Source organism: Oncorhynchus kisutch, linkage group LG6, assembly GCF_002021735.2.
Source record: "Oncorhynchus kisutch isolate 150728-3 linkage group LG6, Okis_V2, whole genome shotgun sequence".
Lineage (NCBI taxonomy): Eukaryota > Metazoa > Chordata > Actinopteri > Salmoniformes > Salmonidae > Oncorhynchus > Oncorhynchus kisutch.
The window spans coordinates 41,971,910-41,989,865 of NC_034179.2; the positions used below are offsets into that span (position 1 = coordinate 41,971,910).

The window sequence follows — 17,956 nt, forward strand, 5'->3', positions numbered from 1 at the left end:
CCGAGTGGCCTAGTTACAGTTTTGACTTAAATTGTCTTGAAAATCTATGGCAAGACTTGAAAACTCCTGTCTAGCAATTACCACCAACCAGCTTGACAGAGTTTGAAGAATTTAAACGAGAATAAAAGGGCAAATATTCTACGATCCAGGTATTTTTTATATAAATGTTAGAAAGTATCTTTACATAGTCAAACCGGGGTAAACAGGAATTTTGCATTTAATCTTATAATCTGGGGATCATCCCAACGGAAAAACTCAAAGCTCGACAGATCCTACGAAGCAGCAACGGGACCACTTCAAAATCACAAGAAGCATAAGTCACTCAGACCCCCTTTCGTTGCAAATGTGACCTTGAATGAATGATGAGCGTTTTGAAATCTCAAGACAAGCTTTTCCCTGAGAAATGATGTAAAGTATCTTGTCGTGGCAATCCCCTCCAGTGAAGCAAATACACAAACAAAATCCTAATGTCAAGATTGTGATATGTACTTGCTTACTTAATGTTGAACCAATACCATACACATTAGAATATCAGATCTTGGCTAATAGTCCAATATCTACCTACTAGTCGCTAGAAAGAGTAGTTTTGCTCCTGCGGTTGCTACTAGTGGCTGGAAGGTTGAGTTAGTGAAATGGTGACAATGCACTGTATGAATCTCAGAAAGGCTAACAGCTGTTTTTGTAGTGCTCCAGTGCTGCCTGTCTGCATCATACAGTAAATAGTATCATACTACTTTCATATATTTGACCTTGCAGATATATATTCTATTCTATCTGTCTGAAATGCACACTCACAGTGTAGGACAATACGCATTGTTGAACTGTCTGGTGTATGTTTCAATGCAATCGGACAGCAAGCACGGTATGAAGAGACCAGGAAAGTTTGAGCCTTTATCTACCAAAGCTTTGTCAGTGACACAAGCCGGGAAGCTCCTACAAAAATGAGTTGAAATGAGAGAAAGAGAGAGAGGGAGAAGCACATTTAAAACGTGAACAAACCGATGTGCTGATATGCCACCGCAGCTAATTACAGAAAAACAAAAAACAAAAAGATGGCTTTGGAGTGCTTTTCTCCCAATTTTCTCTCAGTATTAAAATCATCTTTGCCCCGGGACTTGATGATGGGGATCGGGACAGATCATCCTCTGAGACAATTGGCCCGTCTCCCGACAAAACAGACCCCCCAGCGTCCCTACCTGAGAGAGAGAGACACACACACACACTGGCTTATAGAGGGGAGAGTAAATGACTCAGAGCTTTCTCTAATTTTCAATTCCTCTTTCTTCATAGTCTACACATCTATAACCACCTTATTACATAACTTATCTGCTTACATGTGTAACCCAAAAGCTTTGTCCCAGTCATGTCAATCGGTTACCATCAGCACCAAGAACCATAGTGGGGCTAATTGTGGGTCAATGGGTCAACGTGGTTGACATGGGCTACCAAAGGAACAGGTGAATTAATTAAAAAGGTTTAATTTGTAGTGTGTCATAAACATTATTTGCTTAGAATTGTACCAACTTCCCAAAGGTGGTTAAGATTGATTATTTCAAAGGAATATAAAATGATGTATTTGAGGCACTACATTGCAGAAAGATATTGAGTACTGTACTGCAGTGTACACACAAACTTTAGACTGAACCACAGACAGAGAGCGACAGAACAGCAGATCTTATAACCTCATCAACTGCTGCTTGTCTGCTCCATGTGTTGAATAGCAAGCAGGGTTTTTTCCAAATCAAAATTGGGCTCAGGTGGTGGGAATGGCGGGGGTGTGGCCATGCGCGGCCCAAAAATGTTGAGGCTCTTCTGTTCGCCGCAGTGACACCATTTTGCTGTTTTAAAGCACATATCTTGCAATTCTACACATCTTGCCATGGGGTTGAGAGAAAATCTGCAGATTTAAAGCTAATTTCCTGCAATTCTACACATTTAGCCATGGCTCATGCTATCAGCGTGACTCAAATATTATAACAAAATCATTGGGGGCCCCATGCCATGACAAAAATACTCCTGAATGCCAATCTTTTATTTATTTTAGATTCTACCTGACTGTCTAGCTTTTATTTTGGTGATTGTTAGATCTCAAAGACGATCTTATTTTTAAAAAATAAAGAGGTTCATTATCTTTTCTACGTGCTTTATATCTGGTTTTAGTTATTTATATTTACACTTAAACATTTTTCCATACCGAAAATTATATAAACCCTGCAAAAAATGAAATAGCAAACTTAACATAACAAGATTCAACAACAGACATAAACTGAACAAGTTCCACAGACATGTGACTAACAGAAATGGAATAATGTGTCCCTGAACAAAGGGGGGGTCAAAATCAAAAGTAACAGTCAGTATCTGGTGTGGCCACCAGCTGCATTAAGCACTGCAGTGCTTCTCTTCCTCGTGGACTGCACCAGATTTGCCAGTTCTTGCTGTGAGATGTTACCCCACTCTTCCACCAAGGCACAAGCAAGTTCCCGGACATTTCTGGGGGTCCAACAGGTCCCAGACGTGCTCAATGGGATTGAGAGCCGGGTTCTTCGCTGGCCATGGCAGAACACGGACATTCCTGTCTTGCAGGAAATCATGCACAGAACGAGCAGTATGGCTGGTGGCATTGTCATGCTGGAGGGTCATGTCTGGATTAGAGGTCGACCGATTATGATTTTTCAGCGCCGATACAGATTATTGGAGGACCAAAAAAGCCAATACCGATTAATCAGCCAATTTTGGGGTTTGTTATTTATTTGTAATAATGACAATTACAACAATACTAAATTAACACATATTTTAACTTAATATAATACATCAATAACATCAATTTAGCCTCAAATAAATAATGAAACATGTTCAATTTGGTTTAAATAATGCAAAAACAAAGTGTTGAAGAAGTAAGTAATATGTGCTGATATGCAATATGTGCCATGTAAAAATGTGTGCCATGTAAAACATGTGCCATGTAAAAAAGCTAAAGTTCCTTGCTCAGAACATGAGAACATATGAAAATTGGTGGTTCCTTTTAACATGAGACTTCAATATTCCAAGGTAAGAGGTTTTAGGTTGTAGTTAATATAGTATTTATTTGACTATTTCTCTCTATTCCATTTGTATTTCATTAATGTTTGACTATTGGATGTTCTTATAGGCACTATAGTATTGCCAGTGTAACATTATAGCTTCCGTCCCCCTCCTCGCCCCTACCTGGGCTCGAACCAGGAACACATCGACAACAGCCACACTCGAAGCATCGTTACCATTGTTAGCCATTTCACATTGTTTACACCAGCCATTAGGCTGATAGGCTTGAAGTCATAAACAGCGCTGTGCTTGCGAAGAGCTCCTGGCAAAACGTACGAAAGTGCTGTTTGAATGAATGATTACGGGCCTGCTGCTGCTCAGTCAGACTGCTCTATCAAATCAGACTTAATTATAACATAATAACACACAGAAATACGAGCCTTTGGTCATTAATATGGTCGAATCCGGAAACTATCATTTCGAAAACAAAACGTTTATTATATCAGTGAAATACGGAACCGTTCGGTATTTTATCTAACCGGTGGCACCCCTAAGTCTAAATATTCTTGTTACATTGCATAACCTTCAATGTTATGTCATAATTACGTAACATTCTGGCAAATTAGTTCGCAATGAGCCAGGCAGCGCAAACTGTTGCATATACCCTGACTCTGCGTGCAATGAACGCAAGAGAAATTACACAATTTCACCTGGTTAAAATTGCCTGCTAAACTTAATTGGTAGTTATAACTAGTGATTGTGATTGATTGTTTTTTATAAAGACAAGTTTAATGCTAGCTAGCAATTTACCTTGGCTTCTACTGCATTCGCGTAACAGGCAGGCTACTCGTGGAGTGCAATGGTTAGAGCGTTGGACTGGTTAACTGTACGGTTGCAAGATTGGTCTGACAAGGTGAAAACCTGTCATTCTGCCCCGAACAAGGCAGTTAACCCACCGTTCCTAGGCCGTCATTGAAAATAAGAATGTGTTCTTAACTGACTTGCCTAGTTAAATAAAAGGTATAAAAAATTAAAAAACGGAAATTGGCCGGAAAAACGGAAAAATACCGATTTCCGATTGTTATGAAAACTTGAAATCGGCCCTAATTCAATCGGAAATTCCGATTAATCGGTCGACCTCTAGTCTGGATGAGCCTGCAGGAAGGGTACCACATGAGGGAGGAGGATGTCTTCCCTGTAACGCACAGCATTGAGATTGCCTGCAATGACAACGAGCTCAGTCCAATGATGCTGTGACACACCGCCCCAGACCATGACGAACCCTCCAACTCCAAATCGATCCCGCTCCAGAGTACAGGCTTCAGTGTAATGCGCTCATTCCTTCGACGATAAACGCGAATCCGACCATCACCCCTGGTGAGACAAAACCGCGACTCGTCAGTGAAGAGCACTGTCTGGTCCAGCGAAGGTGGGTTTGTGCAAAGGTGGGTTTGTTGGTGATGTCTGGTGGGGACCTACCTTACAACAGGCCTACAAGCCCTCAGTCCAGCCTCTCAGCCTATTGCGCACAGTCTGAGCACTGATGGAGGGATTGTGCATTCCTGGTGTAACTCAGGCAGTAGTTGTTGCCATCCTGTATGTGTCCCGCAGGTGTGATGTTCGGATGTACCGATCCTGTGCAGGTGTTACACGTGGTCTGCCACTGCGAGGACAATCAGCTGTCGGTCCATCTTTCTTTTGGTGTTTTTCAGAGTCAGTAAAGGCCTCTGTAGTGTCCTAAGTTTTCATAACTGTGACCTTAATTGCCTACCATTGTAAGCTGTTAGTGTCTTAACGAAATGTATAAAAACATGTTTATACCAAGAGATTATGGGGTATTGTGTGTAAATGGGTGAGAAAAATATATTTAATCGATTTTGAATTCAGGCTAACAACAAAATGTGGAACAGGTCAAAGGGTATGAATACTTCACTGTCACCCTCAGCCTTAGTTTGAATGATCAATAAGTCACTGCATTAGAGATGGATCTTGTGGGCTCTACCCCCCCTCCATACTAACACACAAGCACACCATAGTCCTTCCATTTAATCTATTCTAATGCTTACCAATGCTTAAAAGTCTCTCCAACCTATAGCAGTGATTCCCCTATATTCATTTAGCAGTGGCAGGCCACCACTCCAAAAAATATGATTGAATTAAAATGTTTACAACATTAGAATTATGCTTTTCTTTTTTTTTTCAAAAAATGGCATGGCACCGAGTCCCTATTGATTTTGTTATAATGTTTGAGTATCTCAGATAGCATAAGAACACTGTATAATACATGGAAAAATTTATAAACTGCACACATCAGTACAGGTGCATCAAAGCTGGGACCGAGAGACTGAAAAACAGCTTCTATCTCAAGGCCATCAGACTGTTAAAAAGCCACCACTAACATTGAGTGGCTGCTGCCAACACACTGACTCAACTCCAGCCACTTTAATAATGGGAATTGATGGGAAATTATGTCAAATATATCACTAGCCACTTTAAACAATGCTACCTAATATAATGTTTACATACCCTACATTATTCATCTCATATGTATACGTATATACTGTACTCAAATCAAATCAAATTTATTTATATAGCCCTTCGTACATCAGCTGATATCTCAAAGTGCTGTACAGAAACCCAGCCTAAAACCCCAAACAGCAAGCAATGCAGGTGTAGAAGCACTATATCATCTACTGCATCCTTATGTAATACATGTATCACTAGCCACTTTAACTATGCCACTTTGTTTACATACTCATTTCATATGTATATACTGCACTCAATACCATCTACTGTATCTTGCCTATGCCGCTCTGTACCATCACTCATTCATATATCTTTATGTACATATTCTTTATCCCCTTACACTTGTGTCTATAAGGTAGTAGCTTTGGAATTGTTAGCTAGATTACTTGTTGGTTATTACTGCATTGTCGGAACTAGAAGCACAAGCATTTCGCTACACTCGCACAAACATCTGCTAACCATGTGTATGTGACAAATAAAATTTGATTTAATTTGATTTTCTCTCTGACCCATGGCAAAACGTGTAGAATTGCAGCAGGAAATGATCTTTAAAACAGCAACGTTTTGACTCTGCGGCCAAGAGGAGGGTCTCTAAAATCTTAGGTCGAGGACAGTGCCATTGGCCATACCCACTACCACGCACCCACCCCAAGGTCACTTTGCCACCGCTTCTGAAGAAAATCCTGGAGAAACACTGCAATAGGGTTGTGTTGCAGAGTCTCTCCAACCAATTGGGTTGTGCATTTAGCTATCCTTCAGCTGCTGGCTAATGATGAAATCTGTGCTACTGAAGTCCCTGTTTTTCCAGCACCAACACCAGCAGAGCGAGAGTTGGTTAGAGCCATGGACAGCTCCTGGGCTGCATGCACCACCGCTCACTGCTGCTATACTATGGCACACTGTGTCTATCTGAAAACACACACTTACCTTTAGGGCAACACTCTGAAACAACTGCATCCAATACATTAGGAATGTCTGTATGCCTTACATATGAGCTCTAATAAGTGCTTATAGCAAGCCTTGAAATGCACTATCTTAAAACAATTATGTCATCCCCAAGAACTTCACAGCCTCCCCATGATGTGCTAAAAAAGGTTATTCATTTTACCTGTCGTCGATAGCAGAATGAACCGACACTGACATCCCAACAACACAGTCTCTAATATGCCCTCAGCAGCCTACCATTCATTTAGCACCTCTCTGCCCTGACAATGACATCACATAGTGAGGCTAGAGTGTTCAGGGAGAAATAATGCTACAATTCATGTTTGAGTGTCATCCTATTGTGCTAATCTTGTGGGATTGTTAGGATTAGCATGGCAGGCCATAAACATCAAACTGTCTTAACCATGTTTGATTAGGTCTTTGGTAGTTCTGGTTCTACGCCAAACATGACTTGACAATAAGTATGATGCTGCCCTTAAAACATATATCAGTGGATATCATTCACCTGTCCTGTGGCATTTTACCCCCATTGCACTTCGCTCATAGAGTTGAGTCTGTTATTTGATGGAAATGGTTTGCCTGGCTGCCAGTCTGTTTCTGCTTTCTTGACAAATCCTTATGGAATTGTCATGTCTGCTGTGTGTCATTGAGTGATAAGGAGTTGGCAAGAGCAAAAACAGATCTGAGACCAGGCTAGAAAATGGTCTCTTCTGCTTTCTATCTGTGTCTAGTCTCTAGACTACAGCCACATCACAACAGCAGCATCAAATCTAGCGGTTTCCCTGACAAGCACTTTAGTCCTGGCTTACAGTCCTGGGTAAATCATTTAACTGTGATCTGGATCTCGCTTTGACACAGGGTCTGGGGAGAAAAGTGAGAATTGGGTCTGTGGAAACTGTTCACTTGACGAAAACCTTTTACCTGGGCTGACATGGGACGCATCCTTTATATTTGTAGCCAGCAATTGAGGCAGTGTGACTGAACTAAATAGTGAGGAGAAACGCTATTTATCAGATTAGTTGTGTGTAAAGTCGACATGGTTAGGCCAACTTGTACGTTCACGTCAGACACAGAAGACTCTAGATAATTCCACACTGCCCCTCTGTCAAGCATTGGCGTATTGTAAAGGAATAACAGTGGGCAGCTGCTAACAGCGAAAGAGAGAAAGACAACATGTAGCAGTTCGTATTGGAAATGATTAACATACACTGGAAATTCCTGGAATTCCAAGTCTTTTCAGTGCTTGGGCATTATTATGTACAGTTGAAGTCGGAAGTTTACATACACAGGTTGGAGTCATTAAAACTCGTTTTTCAACCACTCCACAGATGTCTTGTTAACAAACTATTGTTTTGGCAAGTCAGTTAAGACATCTACTTTGTGCATGACAAATGTAATTTTTCAAACAATTGTTTACAAACAGATTATTTCACTTATAAGTCACTGCATCACAATTCCAGTGGGTCAGAAGTTTACACACAATAAGTTAAACAGCTTGGAACATTTAAAAAAATGATGTCTTGGTTTCAGAAGCTTCTGATAGGCTAATTGACATAAATGGAGTCAATTGGAGGTGTACCTGTGGATGTATTTCAGGGCCTACCTTACAACTCAGTGCCACCTTGCTTGACATCATGGGAAAATCAAAAGAAATCAGCCAAGACCTCAGAAAAATAATTGTAGACCTCCACAAGTCTGGTTCATCCTTGGGAGCAATTTTCAAACGCCTGAAGGTACCACGTTCATCTGTACAAACAATAGTACGCAAGTATAAACACCTTGGGACCACACAACCGTCATACCGCTCAGGAAGGAGACGCGTTCTGTCTCCCAGAGATGAACGTACTTTGGTGCGAAAAGTGAAAATCAATCCCAGAATAACAGCAAAGAACCTTGTGAAGATGCTGGAAGAAACAGGTACAAAAGTATCTACATCCACAGTAAAACAAGTCCTATATCGACATAACCTGAAAGGCCACTCAGCAAGGAAGAAGTCACTGCTCCAAAACCGCCATAAAAAAGCCAGACTACTGTTTGCAACTGCACATGGGGACAATGATCGTACTTTTTGGAGAAATATCCTCTGGTCTGATGAAACAAAAATAGAACCGTTTGGCCATAATGACCATCGTTATGTTTGGAGGAAAAAGGGGGAGTCTTGCAAGCCAAAGAACACCATCCCATCCGTGAAGCACGGGGGTGACGCATCATATTGTGAGGGTGCTTTGCTGCAGGAGAGACTGGTGCACTTCACAAAATAGATGGCGTCATGAGGTAGGAAAATCATGTGGATATATTGAAGCAACATCTCAAGACATCAGTCAGGAAGTTAAAGCTTGGTCTCAAATGGGTCTTCCAAATGGACAATGACCCCAAGCAGACTTCCAAAGTTGTGGCAAAATGGCTTAAGGACAACAAAGTCAAGTTATTGGTGTAGCCATCACAAAGCTCTGACCTCAATCCCATAGCAAATTTGTGGGCACAACTGTAAAAGTGTGTGTGAGCAAGGAAGCCTACAAACCTGACTCAGTTACACCAGCTCTGTCAGGAGGAATGGGCCAAAATTCACCTAACTTATTGAGGTAACATTGTGGAAGGCTACCCAAAACGTTTGACCCAAGTTAAACAATTTAAAGGCAATGCTACCAAATACTAATTGAGTGTATGTAAACTTCTGACCCACTGGAAATGTGATGAAAGAAATAAAAGCTGAAATAAATCATTCTCTCTACTATTATTTTGACATTTCACATTCTTAAAATAAAGTGTTGATCCTAACTGACCTAAGACAGGGAATTGTTACTCAGATTAAATGTCAGGAATTTTGAAAAACTGAGTTTAAATGTTTTTGGCTAAAGTGTGTGTCAACTTCCAACTTCAACTGTATACAAAAGTATGTAGACACCCCTTCAAATGAGTGGATACAGCAATTTCAGCCACACCCGTAGCTGACAGGTGTATAAAATCAAGCACATCGCCATGCAATCTCCACAGACAAACATTGGCAGTAGAATGGCCTTACTGAAGAGCTCAGTGACTTTCAACGTGGCACCGTCATAGGATGCCACCTTTCCAATAAGTCAGTTCGTCAAATTTCTGCCCTGCTGGAGCTGCCCTGGTCAATTCAAGCTCTGTTATTATGAGGTGGAAACGTCTAGGAACACTCGGTATTGGTACCCCATATATTTATTATTAAATGTTATTATTTTTCTATTTTCTTTCTCTCTGCATTGTTGGTAAGATTAGGTGTGTGTGAAGTCGACAACCAATTGTAAGTCACTCCCTCAACGCTACTGAAGCTAACTGCTAAGTAAGCATATCACTGTTAGTCCACACTACAAAGCATGTGACGTATAAAATGTGTTTTGATTGTGGTACTCAATAACTCAATGCTCTGAATGACTGTATCGCATTGAAAACCACAAATGCACAATTAAGAGGGATTCAAACACCGGCGTCATGCACCCTCAAGTTCTGAGGGGGCACAAAGTAGATGAAGATGACTGTGGGGTGGTCCGGAGGGGCTCCCCATCCTTAAGTTGTAGATTTTTCAAACACCTGAAAGCTTTTTCTGCAATCTCGAGTCATAATCATTATGCCTAATTATACGTAAAAGCTGTCTGTATCCTGGTGGTTCTTTTTTTTTAAAGAAATGAAATATGCTTTTCTGCATCTCTGCTAAAAATCTGGGTAAAATATTGAAAGGAACGTGAGTCTTATTCAGCACATTTAGTTATTGATTGCTTTTCTAAGGTCTACCAACCTTGCCAGCAGGCATGCCAGTTGAGATAGTTAGACAAGCTAGCTAATCTAATTTGATTGCTACTCTAGCCTGAAATGGGTTCTTGGTAGCTAGTTATAAGGTTGGGCAATTGAGAACCTATCTGGGTTACCTAAAGTCAACTTCATAAAATAATTGTTTTATTTATTTTCTTAAGACAAAAAAATCACGTGCCCCCTATGGGCATGACGCCTCTGGATTCAAATAGCCTTGTGGTGAAAGAGAGCACTCTCAAGTGGACTCTGGCCGATAAAAGTCTGCACAGGAAGAATCAAGGACCATCACAAACATAATTGAAAAAAGCTCTACTACAATATGATAAGCTATAATAGGTAACCGAGAAACACAAGTGTAGAATATAGTAGGAAAAACTGTTTGGATGCACTAGAATTCCACTGTTGGTTCTCAATGTTTGCTAGAAGCATAAAAATAACTACTAGAGGAGCTATCCATGAAGGATGTCCTCCCAGAAGAGAACAGCCAATTCCTTATTTCCTAGTATGGAAGGGGTGCAACCAAAGAAAAGGGGAAGAAGCTTGGCAAGTTAGCTCTATGAGATCAAACCCGGAAATATTTTTCATTCATCGTACAGCACAGACATGAAATATTTCACTGTTCCTTTGCCACATATGCATGACTGAACTTCTAGTCTAATGCGAAGGCACAGAACTCCTCTATTTGCCCGAGAAGCAAATAAAAAGTGTACGATCTCAGATCTATTCCCAGTTCTCTTAATTGAAAGGATAGTTAACAAAATACAATTGAAAAATTTGACACATTTTGATTTTGGGTGAACTACCCCTTTAAGAGGTAGTTAGAGGGTGGTACAATATCAAAGTGTGCTGCTGTAATGCTTTCATAATTAAGCTGCAGAGGAGGAAGGAAGGAACCATTTGTTTGGATGAGAGGGGTAGTTTGTCAAGTGTGCCTGGGGAACTGATGCAAGTGGGTTGTTGTGAGTAATGGTCCCTTCCACTTTGAAGCATGACAGTACTGAAAAACCTCCCACTCTGTGCGAGGCATCATGTTCTGATGTGGCAGCACTGCTCCAAGCCCACTCCAATACCTGTTACTTTTCAATCCTCCTCTTTCTTTTCATCCTTCCTTTCAAGTTGTTCTACACATTTGAAAAGTAATGTGTTTTTGTGCAGTTGGTCCCTTTTCATTGTAAAAGCTCCTCACATGTCGCTTGTACCAAAGTGAATACGTCTCCTCTAGTATAGGACGAGTGCTACTGAAATAAAGTAGGTTATTATCATCATCATTTTGGATTCCTCAGTCTTCATTCTTTGCATCAAAGTTGCAAGGAACATTATGCAGATTATTGGGCCATTGCTCCTCCAGTCTGGGTTGTTTATTTAATCCTATAGGGATAAACAGTGGCTAGGGGTCATGTGTAAATCTGTTTTCAGAGCACGAGTGGAGACATTTAAAAAAAAAACATTTCATCCCCTTTTCCTTTTTTCTAGAGTGCTGTGTGAGAGAGAACTAGAGATAAAGTGAACACAACAGAGAGAGAAATAGAGCGAGAGTGCGATAGAGTGAGAGAGCACATGAGAGTGCGATAGAGTGAGAGAGAGCACGTGAGAGAGCGAGAAAGAGAAAGCGAGCAATGGAGCGATGGTGCGATGGAGAGAGACAGGATATAGAGAAGCTGTGCAGCTTATATGCACTGCAGATCTCTGCTGCAAAGGAGGGATGGAGGGATGAGAGCTATTTTAAGGGGTGTAGGCACCAAGCCTTGGGGATCTGAACCAGAGAGAATCACCTAAAGGGCATAGGAGGCTGCACTGTCAGAGAAAGAGAGGCACCGGTGGAGCTTCAGATCACTGAACAGCACTGTAGGGTTATGCACATACTGTATCAGACCCAATGTGACTGAAGTGAAGCCTATGTCCTTCAAGTCACCCCATGTCCCCCATGTATGCGCACAGCAAGCACAGTTCTAGGATCAGCTTATCTGGATCCTAAAATCCTAAACTCTACACAGAGAAGCTAGCCATGACATCATTCCCACCAACCACTCTCCCCTTCCCTCATATGTCACGTGGCTCACACCTTGGTTGACAGGGTGCGGGAGGGGCGAGGAATATCACAGGAACAGCAGCGTCTACATCAGCATCACAACAGACTCAACCATTGCCCAACCAATTGTAACTCACTCCCTCAACGCTACTGAAGCTAACTGCTAATTAACAACGTTCCCCAAATAGCGTCCTGACAACCGAGACGACCAAGGCACAACAAGCAAAGGTTGCTGCTTTATCCATCATCATTATGCGCCTGGCCCAAACCCTGAGAGAGTTCTGGCAGCACGAGGCGCCATAAATATATTCATGGCATTACATAAGGCATTTTGCTGTGTTATTTGAAGGCAAGAGGCAGGCAGGAAGCAGGCAGGCAGGAGGCAGGCAGTCACAATGTTGGAAGGGATGGTAATGAGTTCTTTGAGTGGCATCTCATAACAAATTCTAGAACACAGGGCCGTCGCCACGGTGCCGATTGAAGGGCTTGGAGTTGATTCCATTTACCTACTTGAAGATTGACATCTCTGTCTAGTCCCAATGACATCAAACGTGGAACTCGACAATGCTGCTCGACTACACGACTCCTTTGGGTTTGTTAGTTTTTCATACCGTATCTTCTTTGAGGAGTTTTCATATGAAACACGTGGTATCTAATGAAACACTAATGGCACTTCAAGAAATGGAAAATGCATTTGAAAGTGATATACATTATCCACTGACAGGTTAGCCAACTAGTTGGACCAACTACCAGATTTCACATGAACTTCACCAGCGTGGGTTAGCGTTAGCATAAAGTTGCAGAGGTGTGACGTCGGCTTAACCAATCGATACCTTCTCACTCTTAATAAGGTAAGGCGCTCTAAACCTGCTGCCAGGGCTAAACGGAGCCCCTGTTATCAGTGCCTAGTCAAAAGGGACTCAGCTGGTACACGGACCTGGCAACAATACACTATGTCTATGCTAAGCAGACAGATTTAAGAGGGGCCTCCGAGTACACAAATAGGCATGCCGTCACTGCAAACAGGCACAGGCACGTGCATACACACACAGTACATGCCCAGACAAACACGGTTAGGGCAGTGTCCACATTTAATCCATTGATTCGATCTTGGAACTAATCTTACTGATCAGGGTCAAGAGGAGTTTATAATCAGGTAAGTTTTGCTTTAGACAAACACAGAATTCAAGGACTGCCACAATAGTCAAGGGCTCTGTTCTATCAAAACTGGTTTCCTGGATCAGTTAAAAATACCATTCTTCCAGCACACAGAGGAGGCATGATTGAACCGAGTTAATTTTTTGTTTCACACAGTGCAAAAATTTATTGAGCACACAAATCCTCAACGTGCATTCTGGTAGTGGACAACAATGTTGTTACTTATCTCAGCAACCCAGCTACCATGTATGACTACGTAGGACTCCTACAGCTATCACATGTCAGACATATTACCAAGTCGAATACATATTGCAAATATTACATGTACTTGAGGTGGACTTGAAGCAATGGAGTCCAAAAAGTGCAACTCTGCAGGCCAGGCAAACTAACTCAAGTGCCCTTCAACTTTCTCAAATAATACTTGGAATAAGTATACAACCCAAGCCTGTCCCACACAAAACATCCACCACAAGAGAGTAAATCTACTCTGTAGACAAAACAGCCCATCCATTGTACCGAATGAAACCACTCTCCAAAAAAAAACAGAATCAGCTGCATCAAAGACCCATTGACAAAGCCAAACTGACTTGCTATGTTGATAACTACAGTCTCATTATACGACATTCATCCCAACCAAAGCAGTCAGGGCTGGGGTGTCCAGCCAGTCCAACAGCTGCTGCGGTGAATCCATTTTGGTTAGTCTAGCAGAGGCGTGACAGTGGCAAAGCAGAGGGGCCCGGGGCCTAAATGACTGGCTCCTCTCCAGAGCTCCGGGTAAGTCATACAGCACTGATGACACTGAGCTAATGTGCTGTGACCAGGGACCGGGGGAGGCCGTGTGTCTGTCTGTGGTGTCTGTTTCCACAGCAACAGGTGTCTGCATGTGGGGGGGTTGCATGTGTGTGTATGAGAGAGTGATGGAATATGTGTACGTGTGTGTACGAGTGAATGATGGAGAGAGACAAAGAGAAAGAGTGTGTGGGTGTGCATGTGTGAGAGAGAGTGTGTGTCATCCACCTAACTCACCGTTGACTGTGAGGTGCACCCAGCTGCCGTTGTGAAAGGTGTGGTACTGCTGCTCCAGCATCAGGACCTTACACTCATACCAGCCCTGGTCGTCTGAACGCACCTTCTCAATCCGCAGAGAAGATTTGCCGTGCAGACTGGCTCTGCCTGGGGGAAGGACGGGAAGGAAGGAGGGAGAGATTAATAAGAGGGGTCAAACCAGGAAACATAGCTAGTATACAGTATACTTTTTTTACCGGGCCACTGGGCTTGGCATAAAAATACATATTTTTTTATTTTTCCTAGCACAAGGATGAGTAATCAATTAACTCAGCGCAGCCCAGTCTGTGAGCCAGTAGGGCATCTCTTACTCACTGAAGCATTTTTGTGAAAAAAGTACACGACTGGATGGGCAGTAGCCACAATAGCCACAAACTGTTCAATGCCAGTCCGAGAGCATCCTATGTAGTTACAGTAGCAAGCGTACATGGACATGATATGTAATAATAACAGCCATTTTAGCACACAAACTAACCCCGATTTACATGATAAGTTTGAACAGAAGTGATGTGAGTAAATAGCCTTTGGTGAAATAACTAGAATAATAATAAAAGCCCCTCATTATTCAGCCAGCTAGCATAAGGCATAGCTCCCAGGGGTCCAAGATTGGCAAGATTAAATGGTTTTAGTATTCTCCCAAGTGAAGTTTGCCTGCTAGATCGCAATTAGGTTTGCATGCCAGATGAAAAAATGTGACCCGGTATAATTTTTTATTATGAATTATTATATTATAATTCTTTATTTAACCAGGTAGGCTAGTTGAGAACAAGTTCCCGTTTTGGTCTATAAAAGCGGAAGGAACGCCGTTAGATGGACTTGTTTAATTTTGGGTCGCGCAAGCAGGGTGCGGTTCCGAACCCCAACACCCTACCAGACCCATAGAAACAGAGCACAGAGCCACGAGAGCCTGCCCCATCTGAATCCATCATAACACTAAGGGGTCAGACACTCGAGAAATCTGACTGCCAATTAGTACCTAGCAAAGTAGGAGCAGGGCAAGCATTTTGTGTCAGCCTTAGGGGGCCTGGCTCGCCCTACCATACCTCCTTACCCATCCAACAAAAATATTTTAACATTGCTAAATTATTTGACCGAGACGCCCGCTGACAGAAAGACACATCAATCTCAGATAAAACATCAGAGCGAGCTAAACAGCGCCTCTCTGTCTCAGTATATGTAGCCCATGTATCTGATGCTGTCTGTCCAAAAAGAGGAAGCATTTTTGGCCAGACAGCATCAAATACATGTGATACATATAGTAAGGCAGAGGGGCGCTGTTCTCCGGTGTGTTTCAGCCAGTTGCGAATTAAAGGAAAGTCAGCGAGGGCACAGTTTGTTTGGATGAAAGATTTTTTGGGACGAACATGCGAAGGTAGCCTACATCTTGATATGTGTTTGACAATCAGATGAAAACATCATGATTGGTTGTGTTAATGCCACATTAAAAGGTAATAAAACATTTTTTTTTACAGTTAAATGACATGTGCTTACTATAAAACCCATTAAAAAAAAAAACTTGTAAGAAACGTGCCCCTCTATGGAAATCAAATGCCCATCCAACTGATTCGTTCTGGCATCGGCCCTGAGTAGAAGGCCATTCCTTCTCTTGCTAGAACAAAAGATGCACATGCTGTGTACCAACCTGGTACTGACAAACCTGGGGGAGCTGACAAGAATGACAAGGAAAAAGCAAGTCCCCTCAGCAATGTCCCAACGTCTAGTGGAAAGCCGTCCCAGAAGAGTGGAAACTGTTATAGCAGCAAAAGGGGGACCAACTCCATATTAATGCACAGGATTTTGGGAAAAAAAGTGTTCGACAAGAAAGTGTAGTTGTGGCCATCTGGCTAGAATCAACAAGGGCTTGGTACACATTCTAGTTCGCTAGAAACAACATTAGTGCAGCTTGCTAGTTAGCTAGCATTAGCTATCTACAGCAGGTACAAGCCAAACAAATTGATAGCTTAAAGTTACTGCCACCTTGTGGTCTGGAGTATTTTAACGAGGCTGATCGGTGGGCAATCTGTGCTATGTGAACAACAAAAAGTTGACTGCCGACACTCTAGGCAGAGATGCCAAGTACCTCTTGGCAGTCAGTATCCTTTGTGGGTCCAAGCCTTAAGACTACGGGAGTTGAGTAACAGCCCAGAGTGTCACAGCAGCTTTCACTCTTTACGGGTCAAGCAGGGAGAGGGAGGGGGATTTATGATTTGCTCTCGGCAATCTAGCGACCGCTCATAACAGATGGCGGCCGACGATATGGGCAAAACAAAGGGCTTTGAGGGCACAACGGCCCACAACAGCAACATTATCAAAGCGCTCCACAGCTCACTACACGGTCCCCAGAGTCAATGTGTTTGAATGACATCCATTTGGGCCGACTATATCCCCTGTATGCAACACACCAGGTTATATCAAGTGAAGTAAAGTGAGAAACAGGGTGAATAGGAAATCATTATTAATAGAACCACTGACTTTTTTCCTAGACTGTGTGCAGTGTCTATCCATCAGTTTTTGTCATCATAATAGCATGTGTGTGTCTTTACTCAGGTCTGATTGTCAGTGTCTGTACATGCACATGTTTATATCTGTATCTACCGTATGTCTAAATGTATATATCGGTTTATCTTTATTTAACTGTGTGTGTGTACAAGTTGGTCAGCATCATGAAGCCTCAGGTCTAGAATACCACTCAAGTGGGCCCTCTTCTCTGAGCCAATGATGACAAGTCCAGCTGTTTACACCCCCTTACACGCTTCTCTCCTCTCATTACATCACATCTGTCAGTGCATGGCAGTCTGACACACCTAGTGATTATCATATGGGGTGATATCGTAAAAGGAGACATCTATGATTCACACTAGCTCCAATGACTCCTAACATGTTCTGCTAAATAACTTTTTTGAAAGACATTTCAACTTTTTACCCCTTTTTCTCCCCAATTTTGTGATATTCAATTGGTAGTTACAGTCTTGTCCCATCGCTGCAACTGCTGTACGGATTCGGTTGAGAGCCATGCATCCTCAGAAACACGACCCTGCCGAGCCGCACTGCTTCTTGACACACTGCTCACTTAACCCGGAAGCCAGCCGCACCAATGTGTCGGAGGAAACACCATCCAACTGGCGGCCGTGTCAGCGTGCATGCGCCCGGCTCACCACAGGAGTTGCTAGAGTGCGATGGGACATGGACATCCCGGCTGGCCAAACCCTTCATTAACCCGGACGACGCTGGGTCAATTGTGCGCCACCTGATGGGTCTCCCGGTCACTGCAGGCTGCGACAACCCAGGATCGAACTTGGATCTGTAGTGACGCCTCTACTACTTTGATGATGTGTCTTAAACCGCTGCGCCAATTGGGAGGCCTCTCTGCTAAAGAACTTTGACGGAAGAGGGGCAATACGGATGCCACTCTTTTTATTGGCCTAACTTGGAGAT

General features: G+C 42.5%; 1 protein-coding gene across 2 annotated transcripts in view; it reads right to left on the minus strand.

Moving 5' to 3' along the window:
- igsf9bb (immunoglobulin superfamily, member 9Bb) overlaps window positions 1-17,956 on the minus strand; it is a 185,656-nt gene that overhangs the window by 107,646 nt on the left and 60,054 nt on the right. For both annotated transcript variants that reach the window (XM_031826768.1, XM_020484302.2), the window contains exon 3: window positions 14,483-14,629. In XM_031826768.1, coding sequence (XP_031682628.1) covers window positions 14,483-14,629 — 147 coding nt within the window. The remainder of the gene's footprint in view (window positions 1-14,482; window positions 14,630-17,956) is intronic.